The sequence below is a fragment of the Danio rerio genome, chromosome 3 (genome assembly GCF_052040795.2).
Source record: "Danio rerio strain M-AB ecotype USA chromosome 3, GRCz13ab, whole genome shotgun sequence".
Classification (NCBI taxonomy): domain Eukaryota; kingdom Metazoa; phylum Chordata; class Actinopteri; order Cypriniformes; family Danionidae; genus Danio; species Danio rerio.
Window position 1 is genome coordinate 38,065,700 of NC_141023.1, and position 22,094 is coordinate 38,087,793.

At 36.2% G+C, this 22,094-nt stretch overlaps 1 protein-coding gene across 7 annotated transcripts in view; it reads left to right on the plus strand.

Moving 5' to 3' along the window:
* asic2 (acid sensing ion channel subunit 2) overlaps positions 1-22,094 on the plus strand; it is a 666,602-nt gene that overhangs the window by 607,837 nt on the left and 36,671 nt on the right. For all 7 annotated transcript variants that reach the window (XR_015479705.1, NM_214788.1, XM_087242453.1 and 4 more), the window contains 1 exon segment: positions 20,780-20,930. Coding sequence is in view for 6 of the 7 variants with exons in the window: in NM_214788.1 (NP_999953.1) it covers positions 20,780-20,930 (151 nt within the window). In the remaining variant the exon portion in view is untranslated.

Sequence of the window (22,094 nt, forward strand, 5' to 3'; positions counted from 1 at the left end):
CTGTATGAAACGATCGCAAGATACAGTTCGTCCTGTCAAACGCACATCACATGACAGCAGCAACTCAAATGCCCTCAAACTTGTAATGAAGGGGGGCAGTCATTTCTAGAGGAGATTTGCTATCAAGACCATGTTGTGAATTACTTCAGAGGAGCAGTAATGTGTTGAAGGCCATTAATGAGGTTGGTGTCATGACTGCTTTCCTTTCATGTGTACATGCGCACTAGCTCGGGCAACCTGAAAAATATGCTGATTTTATTTGATTCGAACGTTTAGAAATGAAACTTAAGAGACAGTTGTTGTTTAATTTTATTGGTGATTCCACATTTGTAATGTAATCTTAAGCTTGGCAAACAGTTTTGGAGAATTTGATGTTTCCCCATTCAGACAGAATGCCTGACCATACCACCTAAGAGGCATTTCAAAGATGGCCGCCGAGTAAAAAGACTTACCTTAAAGAGTCTTTGATTACAGGATTTTAGTTCTTTATTTTTGTTTATGGAAAGCACACTGCTTAAATAACATATTTGTTTATGCTCTTTAAGCTGTAAGTTTCACAATGACATTACGCACATACACATGCACACACACACAATTAAAGATGGCAAGTGATGATTTTTCAAGAAGAAATGCATTTGTTTTCTGCAAAACAAAAATAATTTAATTGTCAAAATTGTGTTGTCATACTGTAGCGCTATGTTAATAGATGACACTGTAGCTTATGATGTGGCTTACTGATGACACTGCGGCTTACAAGTGTAGTATCTGTAATAAAAAAAAAAAAAAAAACAGAACAGTGATGGGCACATTAGCTAGCAGCGTAAAATTATCTTTTAATTAACTTTTGCCTGTAGCTTGTATGAGTGTTTTGAATTATGAAACCTTGATATCTGCTCCGGCTTTTAACAAAGTTTAACAAAGTTACTTTTTCTCTACATGTTTAGTAGTTTATGGAAATATATATGGTATGTGTTGTTCGTGTAAATTATGTTACAAAAACAGGGTAATTGGTTTTCAGTAATTTTTACCTGTTATTTAATGTATTTATGTTAAAATACAGATGAAGTCAGAATTTTCATTATTTTCTCTTTGCCATGATGACAGTACATAATATTTTACTACACACTTCTTAAAAGTGCTTCAAGTGACATTTAAAGGTTAATTAGGCAGGTTAGGTTAATTGGGCAAGTGACTTCATAATGATGTTTTTTTATGTAGCCTATCAGGGGAAAAAATATAGCTTAAAGGGGCTGATAATTTTGTCCTTGAAATGCTGTTTAAAAGATTAAAAACTGCTTTCATTCTAGCTGCAATAAAACAAATACGATTTTCTCTTGAAGAAAAAATATTATCAGAGACATTGTGAAAATTTCCTTGCTCTGTTAAACGTCATTTGGAAAATTAAAAAAAAAAAAAAGAAAAAAAATCTATTCTGACTTCAACTGTATATGTGACCCCAGATTAATGTTGCATTAGCATATTTTTGCAATGGCCGAAAATGCATTGAGGATTAATATATGAATTTACACAACAGTTTTGTCTGGTTCTCGATTCTGATTGGCTGTTAGCCGTGATACATTTAAGTAATATCAACACCCGAACAGCTTCTTTACCCTTTGTGTATTACTCCCCCCACATACAGCCAGCAGCAAGCAGAGACAGTTTGACAAATATTCCTGCTCTTAGAAGATATAACAGTCTGATTTCTAACTACAGCAGATTAAATCAATATTAAACTGGTAAGCACACGTACCAACACTTCTGTTTTTCATTGGAGTATCCCGTATTTCAGACCAATCTTCCGCAACCATCCTGTGTTTATTTCTTCCTAAGAACTCCCGTAATTTCACCCACCCCCCTCTTTGGTACAGTCTCACCCCCGAAGACCCTCTTCCAGTTTTGTCATCACTTTAGACATATAGTCATTCAAACACTAGCTCTAAAGATATGTTGGTGAATTAGTAACGGCTTCTGCTGTTTTGACTTAAGCTGCAGATGTGAATGAATGGCGGAAGAAAGTAGTTCCTAATAAAAAGGGGTTTTTAGACTCTCCGTGTTTGATTTTCTTATTTTACAGACACGATTGTGCCATTGAACTGTTGTATAAATGCAATATCACACTCGTAGCAGTGCGGTATGACTGTATATCAGCACTGGTGGGAAATATATACCATATAACTCACGCCTCCCACCAGTGCCAATATACTACCATATTGCACTGCTGCTTGTGTGATACTGCTCATTTATAGATTTTTCTTTTATGCCAAAAACATTAGAAAACAAGGTTAAGATCATGCATCATGATGTATTATTTATTTTATATATTAAAACTTTAAAGGTTAGATTTTTTTGTTTAAATAAAAAATCTTTGTAAAATTGTCCCATTCTGACGAAGTATATATCATTGTCCCATTTGCAGGGCGAGAAGGAAGCTTTGAGCTCAGGTAGGTCTCGAGAACTCCCCTTTTTTTTATTAGAGCTGATGACAGAAAATGATTGTTATGAAGAGATATGCAGCTGGATGAGAGTTTGACTGTAGTGCTAAATTTAGATTGATCAATTAACTTGTGCATGTTCTTAGAATGTGGGAGAAAACCAGAGAACTTAGAGGAAACCCACGCGAACGAGGGAAGAACATGCTAACTTCGAACAAAAATGACAGTCGGCCCGTTTAAGAATTATAACCAGTGATGTTCTTGCTGTGAGGCAACAGTGTTAATCACTGGGCCACCATGCCGCCCTATAAAGAGAAAGGTGGAGTAGGGGTGGAAGGGGGGATTCTTCAAATCGAAGATGACTATAGTGAGAAACCCTGGCTCTTTATACTGGGTTAGAAATCATCTGATTGGTGGATCATACATAGTTAATGCAGAACCAGCCATGTTCAATCATAATCATGAGATCCTCTTGAAATTAATTTATAAATAAACTTCACTTCGAGTGAGGTAGAAATTCTTGCGTAAAACTAACGACAAATTTTTGGGTCCAGGGTCACATATTATTTCTTAAACTACTAAAAGTGTCAATAATGCTGTGTTCAATTCTTTATATCAAAAGTTGTAAGAGCAGAGATCCAGGTCCTATCATTTATTTCAAAAATACCTGATTTTTTGTATTTTTTTAACAATTTACTCAATATACTAAATGTATTTTTGTCAGTATATATTTTCTGCATAGGATAGATGGTCACAAGGTTGCATAATAGCAGTTTCTATAAAACTAAGAAAATCACTACGTGATGCCATGACAATACCGTTTTCTTAGCCTCTTTCTTTACTTTTGTTGTGCTTATAGATGATTGCTGGTTTTAATTGTGTTAATTGTTATGTTTAGGTGGCTGTTAAACTGAAATACAGACTAATGACAGTGTGCAATAGAGATGCGCGGTTGGCGGTTATAGCCGCGGACTCCGCGGATAAACCGCGGATCGGGCGGATGACGTTACGAAAAAATAATATTTTAATTAAATTCGGGTGGGTGGCGGGCGGTTGTACTGTTTTTATAGGCATAGCTGGTGCACCAACGAAAAAGCCTAGGACTGACTTCACAGAATGGGAGGAGGAATCCGATACACTAATTCTGGATGAAGTACAGAAGTATTCCTCTACAAACTTCCGTATAGACGGATCAGCAGAGGAAAATCTACTCTCCTTTAGGGAGAAATAAGACCAGTCATTCCCACGACTGTAGCACCTTTCCATGAGAATTCTATGCATTTCATCAACAAGTGCTGCGAGCGAGCGCTCCTTCAGTGCAGCAGGGCGCATTATAGTTGCTATGCAGGCGCTCCCGTCTGAATTCTGACACAGATGCTATTTTATTCCTGCATTGTGCCAAGAAAAAATCAAACTAGACCTAAGGTCAGGCATATTAAACCAATTAGCCTATGTTATTTAGGCTACACATATGTTCAATATAAACTTTTGAGTTCGGTCAGCTGATAATTTTACGTTCATATTGGTTTAGCCTATTCTATTCTAGACATGTTGGCCTCGCTTTTACGTTCCGAGGCTAAGGTTATTTTGCCAGAATTGCTTTGTCGCAAATTTAATGGCGTAGTATTTCGTTATGCTTCAAGTTTGAGGGGAATGGGGATGATCCTAAATCCATGGGTTATTGGGGCACTTGTCATACATGCACTTTAGCCTGGTCAGACTTTATGTTCGCTCAAAGAGGGATGGCAGATCTATTTTTCTAATTTAATTTCTAATTGTGGGGGTGACTGAGCCTACAAGGCTTAGGCACGATATGACGTTTTAATTAAAAACATTTTCAACTGTTTGCCAAAGCATGCAACTATAGCCTATGCCTACATGAAGATATATATGTTAATATTTTTTTACTGCCTGTTGTTTCTTTTGGCATATAAAATAGGCTAGGTATTGTCTGATAGAGATATAAATAAAGGTTCATCTGTGTCGCAGAACTGGTGTTGTTTCCGATTTCTACAAGCTCAATAACATCCACAGCAAAAAATAATAAATAAAAAAATAGTCGAAAAACTGTGCCCCTTTAGATGTGCAAGGCAAGCAGGTACGTTTTTGGGGTTGCTATGGACAACTACAAATGTAAACATTATTAAGCTATAATGTAAATGACTTATTATTCTATCTATTTACTAAAAAATAAAGTAAAATAGGCATTTAGTAGTAGGCTAAATAGCAGCATGTTGAAATGATGTGTCAATGCGTTTTCTATTAGGCTACAATAAAAAAAGTTGTATAGTACAGTGCGTTTAATTTAGGCTATTTATTTACTTTTGTCCCTGTGCGCCGATTGGAGACGGAGTTCACTGCTGATATTCTGAGAGCTCGGGTGCTTCTCATTTCTTATTTGTGCATCCTCGTTTCCTTTCCTTGCATTCTTTCCTCGTGTTTCCACCCCACCGGGATACGAGGGAAGGATGCAGGGAAAAGACTCAAGGACCGAGGAATCGAATCAAGTGAAAAGACACGTCCTCGTATCTTTAGCGTCACTTCAAAGCGTCGTCAATTAATGACTTGCACGTTTGGATTAACTGCATGTCTACATTAAAGTCATTCTCTATTATATAATGACCAATAAAGAAACATTCATTTAATATTAAAAAGAAATAAGCCATTCAAATAAAGAGCCCAATCAGCAGATGGCGGGCGGGTGCGGTTTTAAAAATTGGTCAAAAATGTTACTGCGGATGGATGGCGGACGGATGATGAATTTTGTCATGCGGTTGCGGATGAAATAATAGCCCATCCGCGCATCTCTAGTGTGCAAGTAACCTCAGCCCTCTTGTGCTGTGCAATTATGTTTATGGACATTTAGACTGTTTGGCATGCATTAGGTGGTATGCTTTTTTTAAGCTATATTGAGAGCTCCTGTAGTCATAGAAATAAAATAATGTATTAGGGTGACTGGCACAAATCCATTTTAATAATCATAATATACAACATTGTTCATCTTTGTTTGTTGATGCTATTGGTGTTAGATTTACTATCTTGTCATGGAAAGCGATATGTGTTTAACACAGTTGTGGATGATGCATATGCAGCTGTGGTGTTTCTGTCAGAGTGTTTGCAACCTTCGCCCTCCCTGCTGTTATCTGACAGTGTAAGGGTGGTGTTCACTTATCTGCCGTAGTGTACAGGTTAAGGAGGGTATCAAAATCTCTCCTCTGGCTGGCTTTTATCAGGGTCTTCTGCTCTCTTACCTTGGGTTATCTGCTCTCTCACTCTATATCTCTGTCTCTTTTTTTTTCCTTCTCAGGTCTTATTGTTATAGTCCAACAGCATATTTAGATCTTTAGAATAGCACTTCAACTTGATGATTTACTTTAAATGTTTTACTAGCTGAAAGTAACTATTTATCAATTATAAATCATTATTATATTAGTAGACTGCGAGCTAAATATATAAAAACTTTTAGTTATTTTCATTTATGCATCCAACTGATTTTCTGTACTACTAATCCCAACCATAATTTTTAATCTTAATCCTAACACTAACACTAAACCTAACTCTAACCTGACAGTTTGTGCTGTAGATACTATAATAATACTATGGGAGTTAGCTTATATGTAGTTGCAAAGTTAGCTAATATAGGATAATGTCTACAGAGGACTTTTAAAATAGTGTAACCAAATAATTTAATTCTGAAATATTATTTGCCATAACAGTTAGATTGGTTATCATATTTGAACTTTAATCGAAAGCATGATACTACAAGTTAAAATAAATTTTGAAGACTTTGGGATTAGAAGAAGTACAATGCAAAGTTTTTCCACAACTTGCCCTTGCACAGTTTTCAGGAACATCTTTATAATTTAGTTTCTGCTTAAACAAGTGCTTGTCTTTTATAGTTTACCTACTGCAGTGTGAATCGGTGGGTGGAGCTAAACAGGAAGTATTGTAGAAGGTGTTAATCTTCTGTGGAGGTGGAGTTTAGACTCTATTATATATTAAAGACAACCTAGGCTCATTCTGAAAACGCCGCTCCGTGGATGTTTCTGGAGATGGCGAAATATTTCCTGGGAGATACGTATTTTTGCAGTTTTTTAAAAGGCCGCTGTGTGCGCTTTTTCACATCTCAAATGTCTCTTGCGAATGCTGTTCGTGCGTGTACTGTTCTCACGTGAACCCACCTGAGGCCGCTGTCGACCGACTGAATGACTGAATGATTGAATCGACGACCGAACCACCCTCCTCCTTCCCTAAACCCAACCAATTTTACTGACTGACCTACCCACCCGCTTACTTCCTTAAACCCAGCCGACTGTTTACAAAAGCCATCCAAAAAAACAAAAGCTCTCGTCTGATTTTTATCACGTATTCAGATATTACCACATTCTCACCCTGTTGTTCACTCGTTCATTTTATTTTTTTGGATTTTGTTTTTGTCTTACCTGATTTCTGGAACTACTCTTCCCTGGACTTGAACCTAGTCATTGTTTTGGTCAAGTCCTCTCTGTGTCTTAAGTCCATCGACTAACACGTCGAGCTAACTGGACAAACTAGTTACAGAGAGAAAGTCTCCTCATGGAGGTAAGCGGTCAGCCGGTAAGTGCCAAAACGAGTCACACCGCCCTGTAGCGTTCCATTAAAAAATGAAATGCAGCCAGGACTACGTTTTCAGAATGAGCCTGTGTTGATTAAAGATGCTTATACACAATCTGTCATTTTGGCAGATTGGGTTCAATATGAGCTGTTTTTAGACTAAAAAGAGGGTTTTGACGTCTGAAAATTACAGAGTATTTCTATAATAGAACAACCTCTGATATACCAAAAGATCAATGGAATTCAGATTTTTAAGATCATGGCCCCTTTAATTTGCCCTGTTTATTATGGCCTGTAATATAGCTTGATCTGTAGATTTTAATTACTGTATAGTGCTGTACGGGGCAACAGTGCTAATTACTGGGATGCCGTGTCACCCAATCTAGAAAAATGAGAGAGGAGTAGGAGTGGGAAGGGGGATTCTTCAAAACAAAGATACTGAGGTAAGAAGCTGGTTACTTATTGTGAGTTAGGAATTGTCTGATTGGTGAATCATGTGTTATAGCTAATGCAGAACCAGCCATGGGCATTCATATGCATGTGAACCTCTTGAAATGCGTTTATAAATAAAATTCACTTATGGAGTTCAGTTCCTTGTTAGTTTATTTAATTTTAGAAGAATGTTGAATAGAGGCGACGCAGTGGCACAGTAGGTAGTGCTGTCGCCTCACAGCAAGAAGGTCAATGGTTCAAGCCTTGGCTGGGTCAGTTGGCGTTTCTGTGTGGAGTTTGCATGTTCTCCCTGCGTTTGCGTTGGTTTCCTCAGGGTGCTCCGCTTTCCCCCACAGTCCAAAGGCATGCGGTACAGGTGAATTGGGTTGGCTATATTGCTAAAAACTTGCTGGAGAAGTTGGCGGTTTATTCCGCTGTGGCGTCCCCGGATTAATAAAGGGACTAAACTGAAAAGAAAAGGAATGAATGAATGAATAAATGCTGAAAAGCTGGAGAAGTATGATTATCTTTTATTTAAAAACTTTAGTTTTATGCAATATTTATGCCTTAAAATGAAAGTTTTTTGAGTTTGGACACACATTATTATGATTGCCTGGCATATTTGTAAAGGGAAAGCATTAGCAGCCCTGCCATAATGTTTTTGAGAGCTCCAGGTGGTGAATAATGGTTGTGCATGTTTGTGATTTACAAAGACCATGGCATCCAAATGGCCAAAATATCCAGGTCCAGACATTCACTGAAAGTCTAGTCACAATATATGCTCTGCACGCACATGCAAACACAGGTGTTTGTCTGAAATAACAATGCAAAAACTAAGTTGCAGACTAGAAATGTGAAGGGTTTATGAATCTGTAACTCCAGGTAGCATATGCTGCACAATAATAGGTGATTATTACACATCTCTCTGAAAGACATTCTAATTAAACAGGAAGTTTAATGTCTCTGATAATCCCCCACACTGTTTTTATATACTCCTGGACTTCTTTCTGTATTCGCTTGTTAAAATAATTTGAAGCCAAATCCTTTTTTTGTGTGCATTTCATGCAGAAGAGCAAACATAATCCCTGACCTATTGTTACTGGTTCAAAAACAATTCACGCTGACATGTGCCAAACAAATGTATAGTGCTGCACCGATACAATCAGGCTCTTCATTAAGAAAAGGTCTGAGCTAGGTGTCAGTGGGTGCACAAAGAACGCAACGAAAGTAGGCACTGACATGATAGTGTGGAGGCTGTATTCTGTTGATGTATTCATCCATGATAGGTTACAAAGTTCAGAACAAGCCAGGGCCTCGTTTCAATAAATAATATAGTTTGTAGCATAGGTTTTTTGTTGTACTGTAAACTTTAGATTAGACAGTACTGAATTTAGCATGGAAACAAAGTGATGCTGTGAGGGTAGATTTACAAAGACTTTACAACAATAGCTCAAAGTTTCAAGACAGTTTTAAGGAGTTTTACACTGAAAGTAGACAAAAACGGAAATGTTTTTATTTAACAGTACATGACATTAAATGCACTGTGCTTTTCTCCCTCACTGACTTGTTTTACTACACCGACCACGGTCTGTAAACTTTAATATTAAGATGTTAAACATTACGATCGCCTCACAGCAAGAAGGTCGCTGGTTCAACCCTCAGCTAGGTCAGTTGGCATTTCTGTGTGAAGATTGCATGTTCTCACCTGTGTTTGCATGGGTCTCCTTCGGGTGCTCTGGTTTCCCCCACAAGTCCAAAGACATGCACTATAGATGAATTGGGTAAGCTAAATTGTTCGTAGTGTATGTGCGTGAATGAGAGTGCATGGGTGTAAAGAAAATGAATGAATGAATGGTTTGTTCTCAATATTTCATGTATATTTGTTGTGCATGTACTGTATGCGTGAGCGGGCATGCGTGTGTGTATGTGCGAGTGTGTGTTTACATTGAGAGATTATTTGATGTGAAATGCAGTAAAATTATGTGAAATTTTTAAATGAACTGATAAGAACATGGGTGGCATTGTGGCTCAGTGGTTAGCACTGTCACCTCACAGCAAGAAGCTTGCTGGTTCGAGTCCTGGCTGTGCCAGTTGGCGTTTTTGTGTAGAGTTTGCATGTTTCCGCCATGTTCATGTGGGTTTCCTCCAGATGCTCAGGTTTCCCTCAAAGTCCAAAGACATGCAGTATAGGTGTATTGGGTAAACGAAAAAATGTCTGTAGTAAATGAGTGTGGGTGTGAATGAGTGTGTATGGGTGTTTCCCAGTACTGGGTTGCAGTTAAAGTCTGATTTGATTCAGAAGGGCACTTTTTTGTTAGACGGCTCACCATTTAGGTATACATCCACACTAAAATATCAAGGTGAAAATCATCATAGCTTTGGTACAATAGACCCAGCTCCCGACCCAACTTTGAGAATAGATTAACTGCGCTATTTCTTTTTATCACATGATAAGAGTCTCGCGTTAACGTAACACGTAGACACAGATAATGGCCCACCACTATGAATGGATGAATGAATGAATGAATGAATAAATGAATGAATGAAAGAATGAATGAATGAATGAATGAATGAATGTCTATTTCTAAAAAAAAAAAAAAAAAAAAACAGAAATTAATTGCTGTCCCCAAATCTTGAGCAGTTGAATACCAATCATTCAATGTTCATGGGGTATATTCACAACTTTTTCAGCCAATGATAAACTTTCTGTGAAAGCTGAATGTGACTTTTTCAATTTCTTAAGGTTCCTTTTCCAGCATTGATGTTGTAATGTGATTAAAATACATTCAGTCAAATAAACTTAAGCATTCATTTAGTTGTTCAAGCGTGAAACAAGATGAAAGACCATGTAACCAATAGCACCCTCAATCAGCTAGTGCAGAAACTCCATTGAAAATAACAGGGTAAAATAAACTGTCATCTTTTTAAAGACATGGTGGGGAAAAGTGGAATTTAATTCAGTGCTGCTTGTCAGGTCTGAGACCCACTTTATATCATATATCTAAAAGGCAGCTATATTTTGAAGCAATCACACCTTAAACGTGGCAATTTTACAATGGAAAGACAGTTCCCAGGAAGCGCTGAGGCTGAGACTGAACTCAAAAATCTGTGTGCATATACCTCATTGTATGTATTCCAGATTTTTCTTCTTCTTTTTGTTGTTTGTTTGTTTGTTTGTTGTTCAATGTATTGCAATATTGTTTTGTCCATGTATTCTTTGAGAAAACAGCAAGATATTTGGGAGCAGTCTTAAGACTAAAGTATGATTAGTGTGTCAGAAAGATCAATGAAAATATCAAAGTAACCCCCTGTTGAGAAAATTGCTCAAGCTGACAAAATCAGGACTTTTCCCCCTAAATCCCTTTGTTATAAACTTAGTTTTGACAGATTGCTCCACCCTGTGTGTCAGGGAAACTATTCATTTATTGTGTACAGGCTTGTTTTTTTTTCTGCTAGGATGTGGCACTAAATCATCTTCAAATCTGTCTTTGCATATTCAGTTTCTTACAGTTTTTTTTTTTTAGATTGGGGAACATTGATTGACTCAGGACGTATATTGTTTATTTTGTGGTAATAACAGAGTGACTGATTGATATTTTGGGAACTGCTTCTCCGTCACAGTAGGAACCCACTAAGCTCACAGCCTGTTCTCACATTCACTCAATATCGTCTCTCTTCACTGAATCTGTCAGATGTGCTGTAAAAGTCGACCATAAAATGAATTAATCCTTTAAATTCAAGCTTTATTAATCTCTTCGCTTTTCATTAGCAATGGTCATTTGGATCTGTGTTTGTTTTGGAATGTTTTAATCATTCCTGTCAAGAGCGTACGAACGTGTGGCATTAATTATGCAAATTTACATTAACAGAATAAGCTGTGGGATTAATATTTAAACCAAGATCTTACAAAAAGCCAACTTTCTTGTGGATTGCAAAAATGTTCTCGATTTGTTTTTTTTAAAAATGCTCTGTCCAGGAGGTTGTATCTCCAGCTCATTATCATTAACCCTGATGTCCTAGCCAGGGGCTGTAATGACTCTCTGACGCAATGTTGCAAGAAACCCATTACAAAAGACCCAGCGAGAAGGAGAAACAGAGCAAGCAAGGTGAATGTGGCTGGTTTCTGAGATCATGTAATATATGAATGCGACTAGTGGGGTGATTGGTGATGGCTTTTCATTTGATTGAAGAGTCTTGAGTTCATAGATTGAGTCTGAATGACATTTTACCCAGAAATACCTTTTCATTCCTCTTATATGCTTCATCTCAGTTGGGAGCTCTGTAAATTTAGCACTGGTTAATTAACTTTACTTTAGGCTTATAGGACCTGCAAAACATCCGGCATGGGATATTTTTCCATTCCCTTCTGTCTATCTCATCCCTCGCTCCTCCATTAGAGAGCGTCTCTAGTGATCCCTCTGGCAGCGTAACCCCCCCAACACACTGACACTAAATACACTAAATTAGGTCTTCAAACTAGCTTTGAACAATAAAACTGCCATTATCAGCATTCGATTTCATAACTTTTGCCAAAGTCATGGCCTTTGACTACTATTATTTTACAGACTGTAAAGTTCTGGGAATGACAACCTTATTTAAAGTGCACATGAACTGGAATATTAAGTTGGGCATGAGGATTTATTCTTGCAAAGTAATAGTAAGAGGGGCATTAAGGGTTTAGAAATATTATGGCTGCAGCCATCAAACTCTTCTACAGAGGAGGACTGACTTTGATTGAAGATTTATTTATTTTCAGCAGATTAACTTGCATAGATTATTTTTTCCCCTAAAGAATTGCAATGTGCACTAGCAAGATAAGCATTGTAAATTTTAATTTCACATTGACTTTACATACAGGGGTAAATTCCCTAATTGAATCACCTTCACTATGTTTACTGTGAGTGTGTATTGATCGTGCTACCCACTGTGCAACTGTGTCGTCCACTGTTTGTACATTTTGTAATTTTTTGTCGCTTAAAATAAATCCTTGTCATGAGTTGACCACGACGACAGAGATCGAGTGAGGTGAAGAACGGTTCTAAAAAAAGCAGGCAAGACAAAAACAAAAGCCAAAAAATAAAATAAACAAGTAAATAACAGGGTGGTAAAAATCTGAAAACATGGTAAAAATCAGGCGAGAGCTTTTCTTTTTCTGGACTGCTCTTAAAATTTTGGTTGGACTTAAGGAATTGGGTGGGGAGGTCAATCAATACAATTGGCTGGGTTTACGGAAGGAGGAGGGTGGGTCAGTTGATTGGTCAGTCAAACAGTCAGTTGACAGTGACCTCTGGTGGATTTGTGAAAACAAAAACTGCAGAAAAACCTAGCTCCTGGTATCTATTTGGCACTCTCCAGAAATGTATATAGAGGTACGTTTTCAGAATGAGCATGGGTTGAAAAATAAAAATACAATAGAAATAAAACCTTAAACAAAAATTGTACTATAGTACACTGATTTTTCATTCTAATGTTGTTAAATTAATAATAGGAAAAAACACAAAAGGGTTCAGTATTTCTACCTTAAATAGTAGTATTAAAACTTTATTGTCCTTGACATGAAATTTGTTTTGGGCATTGCCATATTGCTGCAGACATTCACTAAAAATAAGCAATAAAAACAATACAAAAAAGACAATATATGAAAATGGCAATAAAGATCAAATTGAACATATACATTTGTTTTGTTTTTTTTCTTTCTGTATGCTATATTTTTCCATTGCCTCTGTTCCCTGGCAACTTCCTGCTAACAAAACATAGTTTTTCTTCAGGCATGTCTTTTAAATATTCAGAAACTATATTTTGACTGTGGTGAAAAGACTTTGCCCAAAAAGTTGAATTGACAACTAAATTTGCCTGCAGGGTGAATGTAACCTAATTTGATTTAGTATATATATATACTTTTTTTTCATCAGTTCATGCTTTGTTAACAAAGTTTAAACTAGTTTTGGGGTGTTGTTTATCATATAATTTCTATTAAAGAGTTCAGATGGAAAAACCTCAAAGTGCCATTTCGAATTTCCTTAATGAGCATTTTTCTAAGCCTCTTGTGTTTATGTTCAGTTATTTCATGTTAAAATGATCAAAATAACCTCCTCTTTGCCATGAAAGTGTAATTACTGAAGCTAGACATATAGGAGTCTGAGAAAAAAAGCTATAGAAGAAAATTTTAGATATCAATTAGCTTTTTGCATCTGAACTCGTTTTATGGCTGTGAAGTGGTCACTTCCATCTATAATATTCATGTATCCGAGCAAAAAAAAATCCATAATGGTTAATCTTTTGGGTTCGTATTGAATGCTATCTCATCAGTCCCGATATGTTTAAACTTTTTCTTTTGTGAAAAAACAAATACGTAAATGAGAATTCTCTCCTCAAATAGCATGCTGTGTTCTGTCCCCATATGCTCTTATTAAAATAAGTAGGGAGGTAAGTTTAGAAAGCAAGGTTGAGCTACTGTGGCTAAAACTACCTGATTTTTTGAGAAGATCTAAATCTATCCAATAATTTATTTATACATGAAAAAAAAAAATCTTTATTTAAAAAAAAAAAAAAAACTGAAAGAAATTGGAAAAACAAGTGGTAGCAAAAAGTAGGTTAGTCCTTGGATAACTCTGTAAGATGAATTTGAAATAGACTGCATTTGTCAAAAAGCCATAAAGCATGTCAAAAAGAGCAGCAATTCTAATAAGAATTTCCCTGTCTGTCTCTTTTGGATCCAGTCTATATGACAATTCAATGTGACATTAAATTGATACGCAGTATATTGTATAATTAATCAAATATAGACTTTTATATTGTGTATTAAAGTTTGCTCAAACTCATGCCAACATTGTTTATTTATTAAATTATTATTATGATTTTTTTTATTGTAATTACCTTGATGTACTGTAGAATACAACGTAAAATATTGAAATACAATTTTGCAATTCAAAGAATCAGATAAGAATCAAATAAAATCCATGAATGAGTGAGTGAATGAATGAATGAATGAATTTTTGTTCAGAAGATTAAATTTGTTTCACCAAAGTTGTATTTATTGGAATAAACATACTTTAAAACTACATTTTTTGCCATTTAGTATTTAGTAGTAGTATTAGGTATTAGTATTACTTTAGTATCATTTTACAGTAAAATGCTTGCAAACCAGAATGTGTCACTTAAGCCACCAGGAATCATTATCATCTAATCATTGTCCAGTAATCAATGCTGAAAACAGTTTTGTTAATCTCTTTTAGTCACAGTTTAGAAGTGTTTAAAAAATCATTTTGCTAAATAAGTTAATGCATTTGTATGAATGACTCGTTTCTGAGAACTGCATTACTGAGTTAAGTGATAACAGATAGGGTGATTATAAGCTGCTACGGCTACACGCTCTCTCTCTCTCTCTCACACACACACACACACACACACACACACACACAGATGCTGAAAGTGAAGGTCAGTATCAAGGGCAGAACCCTGATTTACACTCTCACTGTGTTAATCACTGGTGAATAATTAATGAAAATGGAACTTCAGCATTTTCTACAACTAAGCTGTCTCGTTGAATTAAAAAATTATTGCTCATACAACCTTGTACTGATTTGATGTAATTTTGAATAATGACGGATTGTAAAAAAAAAAGAGCTATTAGTTAAGATTAATGTAGTTAATGAAAAATGAATATTGTTTTTTGTTTAAAATAATATAAATTACATTTATTTTTCTATTATAAAAAAATATTCTAATTAAACAAAATGGAGTATTTTTACAATTTTATGTATTTGCTAACATGAACAAACAATAAACAACACTATTTACTCATTTTTGTTAATGCTAGTTAATGGAAATACACTCACTGGCCACTTTATTAGGTACTGTACTAGTACTGGGTTTGGACCCCCATTTGACTTCAGAACTGCCTCAATGCTTCGTGGCATAGATTCAACAAGGTACTGGAAATATTCCTTAGAGATTTTAGTCAATATTGACATGTTAGCATCAGCCAGTTGCAGCAGAGTTGTCAGCTGCACATCCATGATGTAAATCTCCCATTCCGCCACTCCCAAAAGTGCTCTATTGGATTCATATCTGGTGACTGTGGAAGCCATCTGAGTACAGTGAACACATTGTCATGTTCAAAAATCCAGTATGAGATGATTCGTGCTTTATGACATGGTGCATTATCCTGCTGCCATCAGAAGATGGGTACACTGTGGTCATAAAGGGATGGACATGGTCAGCAACAATACTCTGTAGGCTGTGACGTTGACACGATGCTCAGTTGGTACTAATGGGTTCAAAGTGTGCCAATAAAATATCCCCCACACCATTACACCACCACCAGGCAGGATGGATCCAGGCTTTCATGTTGTTGACGCCAAATTCTGACCCTACCACCCGAATGTCGCAGTGGAAATCGAGATTCATCAGACCATGCAATGTTTTTCAAATCTTCTATTGTCCAATTTTGATGAGCCTGTGTGAATTGTAGCCTCAGTTTCCTGTTCTTAGCTGACAGGAGTGGCACCTGGTGTTGTCTTCTGCTGCTGTAGCCTGTCCGCCTCAAGGTAGGAAGTGTTGTGTTCAGAGATGCTCTTCTGCATACCTCGGTTGTGACGAGTGCTTATTTGAGTTACTGTTGCCTTTCTATCAGCTTGAATCAGTCTGGCCTGCATGCTCCTCTGACCTCTGGCATCAACAAGGCATTTGCGCCCACAGAACTGCCACTCACTGGATATTTTCTTATTTTTGGACCATTCTCTGTAAACCCTAGAGATGCTTGTGTGTGAAAAGCCAACAACCAACAACCATGCCACATTCAAAGTCATTTAAATCACCTTTCTTTGCCATTCTGATGCTCAGTTTGGGCAGATTGTCTTGGTCATGTCTAGATGCCTAAATGCATTGAGTTGCTGCCATGTGATTGGCTGATTAAAGAAGTGTGCATTAATGAGTGACCGGTGAGTGTAAAGTTGTTTAACTTTATTAACTAATCATAAAAAGCTTGAATTTGCATTTTAATATTACATTGGTAAGCGTTGAACTAAAATGAATAACTTCTGTACAAGGATTGTTCATTTTTAGTTCATGCTATTAAATACATTAGCTAACTTTAACTATTGGAGCTTATTGTAAAGTATGACCGTTTAGCAATTATTCAGATTCATTAGAAATTATTCAGCAAATGATTAGTACATTGTTTGCTCTTAATGATTCAACGAACAATGTTCACTGATTATGTCTATTTAATTAAATTAATTATGCAAATATGTGCAGGATTTTGGTTGTCTAAACTTGTCTTTGCTTTCCTTTGATGCTGGTGTTGCTAGTGTAATCTTCCAAGTATGATTTACGACACTTTGCACAAGATTTAATTAAGGCAGTTTTTCAGACAGTTCAAAGAGAGTCTATAGGCTGCACCATGTCTGAAGCCAAGCTGGAGAAATGCAAATGAAGTTATTATAAGGCTGTTTACTAAAGAACCTGTCATTAAGTTTGTTTTAAAGATACGGTTTGCTGCATTTCTCCTCTGATACTCAGTGTCAGATCTGGGTACTGGGTTTATTTCTGATTCCTGGAGCAGAGGTAAGACCGACAGGCCTTTTAAAGTCTTCCCATGCCAAAATAGCTTTGATTTTATCTCCACTGACAAATTTCATTTGCCTGTCAGATATCTCTTTTCCCCATCAGCAGCCGCGTGAAATCAGTTGCTCAATCTGTGCCTGATGCTCAGTGGTTTCCAGACGCAGTTGGGAAGAGATTATGTCCCTTCTTATCCTCTCCAAGGCAGCTCATTATTCACATTTGGCTCTTTCGGGCTTAAGACTGCATTACCCACCATGTCTCCCGTTGAGTCTAAATGAAGCTGACCTGCATGAAAGCACAGGTAATGTATGCTGGATGCGGGCAACCTAGTGTTTTGGGGCAGATGGGTTCCTCCTTCTCTCCACCTGGCATTTCCTGTGCCACGTCTCTTCCTTTTGTTGTTTACGATCTCTTTTGTCATTCCCTCTTAAATCCTTAATCCCGCTCCATATTTCTCTCTCCCTTGAGATTCACAGCCTTCCTTCCCTGCTGCGCTGCCTCTCGGTTTTCTGCCAGGTTCAGTAAAACTAGAGCCAGTTCAGTGTGTTTGTTCATGGAGGATTGTGGAGTGTGATTGTGCTAGATGTTTGTAACACAGTAAACACTCCTTGCAGTCGGTGGACGCATGCCAGCAGGATGCCTGTTGCTGCACCTGGCAGAACCAGCTTGTTGCTTTTGATAAATTTGCTTTGATGAAGACCTCTGTAAATCAGAATTTTTCTTTTTTTATGATAAATTCTTGTCGGTTCAGTTGTTTTTGTCAGTCTTGCACCGAACAGAATGCAGGGACTTTGCACCGTGTGTGCCAAATTGTAATTCACTTTGTTTTCTGACAGGTGTGCAGTGTAAAGTTAACTCAGGAAACCTGCAAACGGATTGCACTAAACTTTCCAAATAAAGTAGCTTGTTATTTTTGAGCTGATAAAGCTTATTGCCACTCTGTTTAGTTCTGTTTAATTTTCAGCCACAATCACTTATGCTGACTCTCTGAGTGCATTATGGTGTGGATAAACTATGTCGTTGCTTTGGTTTACACTTTTAATTGAGATTACTTCTGAAAGTGCACTAGAACAGAATTATCATATAAGTATGTAAAAAGTTCAAGTGCCCAAATGGAATACTGATTATCACAATGGTGACTACAAATTGGCAATATATATATATATATATATATATATATATATATATATATATATATATATATATATATATATATATATATATATATTAGTTACTGTATAACAGTGGTTTGTACTGTAGATTATGGAGAAAAAATATAGCTTAAAGGGGCTATTAATTTTGTCCCTAAATTGGTTAAAAAAAATTCAAATCTGCTGTTATTCTGGCAGAAATAAAACAAATAAGACTTTCTCCAGAAGAAAAAAATATTATCAGACATACTGTGAAAATGTCTTTGCTCTGTTAAACATCATTTGGAAAATATTTTAAAAAGAAGAAAAAAAAATCGAAGGGGGCTAATAATTCTGACTTCAACTGTATATATATAAGTCAGTGGTCTTCAACCACCTGGCCGCAGTACCAATCCGTGGATCAAGAAATCTTTAAATATTTGTGTTTTATTTATTAATATAAGTCTGAACAGTCTTTTATTTTGGAAAGTCTTTATTTTTGAAAAATATTATCATATTCTCTTGATCACATCTTGGTCACGTGAAGGCCCAAATTTAACCCACAAGCAAGTAAAATGAGTAAGAAACAGATGTCTTAGAAAAGTTTCTTTGCTAAGGGAAAAAGGCCCAGTGAAGGACTGGATCCGCAACCCATTTGTCAACAAATGATGGCGGCCTTTTAGAGCCTGTTTGAATATTGCGTCTTTTCTAGAGTTCGCGAAAATTGTTTCCAATGGAGGTTGGAAAGTTTGGTTTTTTCGATGGAGGTGTTCAAAGAAAGGTGTGTGGCGTGACCAATGACTGTAAAAAATATAGACGACACAATGGCACCTTTTTCAATCAAACACTTTGAATGCAAAACGCCTCATGATGGGCACAAACTGTCGCAAAAGAACTGCTGAAATCAGAGCTGGGGCATGCGCAGTAGGACTACCAGATGGAGCCAGAGGCAGAGCCGCAGAATAGCTTCCAACCAAAAGCCTATACATCAAATCAACCACACCCCCCGAACTTCTCATTTTACTGTCTGTATCTGGACTGTATGGCTCGCTAATAAATTTAAGCAATTACAATTAAAAACACGCAATAATATCTGGTTTATTAAAAACTGTATGATGTAAGCTGTTATAATTAAATAAGAACAATATCATTAATACAGAAGCTTACAAAACTTGTTCCACCTGTGAGTTCTTCTGATTGGTCCACGCCATTGGAGCTAGTGCTGTGTGTCAATGTTGAAATTATTGCAACTTGACAAGGCATCTAACGCTGCGTTCAACTACACCTGGGACATTCTTAATTACGAGCTGACAAGACACACAAGACAGCGTTGTACCTACTGTTTATAAGTTCCTATGAAATACTTATTTTAACCATTAAAAGAGATTGCAGTTTTGAAGCTTAATGAATCTTACATTGAATTCACAATTATTTAAACAACAATCTGTTGTTTTAGGAGAAGGTTGAACTTTGACAACTTAATACAATTGAATTACTCCTACTGTAGTTATAAAGTTTCTTTTCATTATTCTTATAATTTTGTAGTTTTGCATCACAAGAAGTATTTTATATTTTCTTATACAAAATCTAACCTTTCCACATTGCTCATATTCAAGTCCTCTGCATCACAAATGCAACACAACATTGAGGTGGCAGAGAAAGCTTGTGTATGAGATAATTCATACATTCATTCATTTTCATTCGGCTTAGTTCTTTTATCATTCAGGGGCTCAACAGAGCAGAATGAACCGCCAACTTATCCAGCATATGTTTTACACAGCAGATGCCCTTTTAGCCACAACCCAGCACTGGAAAACACCCATACACTCTTGCATAGACATATATTTGACCAATTTAGCTTATTCAATTCACCTATAGCGCATGTCTTTGGTCTGTGGGTTACACCGGAGCGCCTGGGTGGAAATCCATGCAAACACGGGGAGAACATGCAAACTCCACAGAGAAACAGGGTTTGAACCAATGACCTTCTTGCTGTGGGACGACAGTGCTAACCACTGAGCCACCGCACCACCTAATCCATAAATGTGGATATAAATATGTGATGTAAACATTGAAATGTATTCATTTACAAATTTCATTTACTAGTGTTGAGGTGATTAGTAAGTCTTGATAATTGGCCTGCCCTGTAATATTATTCGCATGAAACAAAAATGGAAGTGTTGTTATTTTACTGCCTCTAGTGTTCTTGTCAGCTGAAAACTGCAGTGAATAATTACATTTTAGATGTTTGTTTGTTTGTTTTTTCCACGAGTCTGGCTTTTACCCACCACTTAGACAGGAAGAAGCTGGCTGATCGATTTTATGTCAAATGGAAAGGAACACACCAGAGCTGCCATTTTTTAAAATCTTGCTATAACAAAACTTTGATGCCACTGACAGTTCATTTGGGACAAATGGAACAAATAGCAAATTACCTCTGACTTGTACAAAAAAAAAAAACAGTATAAGGTATAAGTGCAGTACCCTTTTATTCCAAGACAGAATAAAAATAAAAATCTGGTCAGATGTTAGGAAATGGACTGCAAACGCTCTGTTCTTATGCTGTCAGGGTATAAAACTAATAATTTCTCTAATGAATTATACTCTTCTTTCTCATTTCAGCTGACGTACCTTCCTCCTCCATGGGGTGAATGTGTGTCCAGAGCCCTGGATTCAGGCCTCTTTCAGGTGTACAGTGTGTCTGCCTGCCGTATCGAATGTGAGACGCGATACATTGTTGAGAACTGCAACTGCAGGATGGTCTACATGCCAGGTACTGCACCAACAGTGCTACAAACTTTCAAACATTCTCTTTACTTTACTTGCTCTGTCTTACTTTGACATTATATTTTCAGCTTGACTTTTCAGTTTCGGAAAGTTAGCAAGATTTTACATAAAATATTTCCAAAGCATACAGAGTAAAACAATGGTATGAATTTCTTTTGACTTTCACTTTTACACATTTAGTTGATTGTACAGACATTCTCCTGACCATAAGAAACTTTGCAAGTACATTGTCAGTCAGTCGACTTGCAATTCCAATGTAATTTACAGCATAGCCAATACAATCTATAAAGTGTGTGGGGCCCTAGCATTAAAAATCTGTTTTTCTATAGATATTTTTTTCCTCTGTAGATTTTTTTTTTTGTAAATAAACTGCATTTAAAATATACTTTAAGTGGAATCTATGTCGTTTTAGTATAAAATTAAATACAATAAACTCACAAATATAAAAAGCAACTTTATGAATTAACTATATGTACAGTTAATTAGCCGTATTTGTGATTAGATTGTAATATTTGCATGTACAGAACGAAAGAAACATTCCACTATTCATGGTGGCCCTAGGTTTTAAAATATTAATGGTTATAAACATATTTTACAACATATGATAGAAAATTAATAAAAGAGCTATATATTAATAAAGGGCTTCTTGGTATTGGTCGGGGCCCCCTAATTCCCCGGGGCCTTAAGCGGCTGCTTACTTCGCTTATTGGTTAAGTCTGCCCCTGAGTGTAACCAAAACAGAATTTAAAAACATAACAACAGCAGTCTACACATATTCAAATAAATACAAATACAATAGTACAGTGTATTAAAATTCCCTATAAATCCATGTCAGAATGCTCACCTTGACAGAGCTTTTTATAAATTAAATTAAATTAAATTAAATTAAATTAAATTAAATTAAATTAAATTTAATTAAATTAAATTAAATTAAATTAAATTAAATTTAATTTAATTTAATTTAATTTAATTTAATTTAATTTAATTTAATTTAATTTAATTTAATTTAATTTAATTTAATTTAATTAAGTTAAATATTCAGCAAGGATTTTTTTTTTCACAGCATTTACGATAATATTTTTTCTTCTGGAGAAAGTCTTATTTGTTTAATTTCGGTTGCTATAAAAGCAGTTTTTAATTTTTAAAAAGC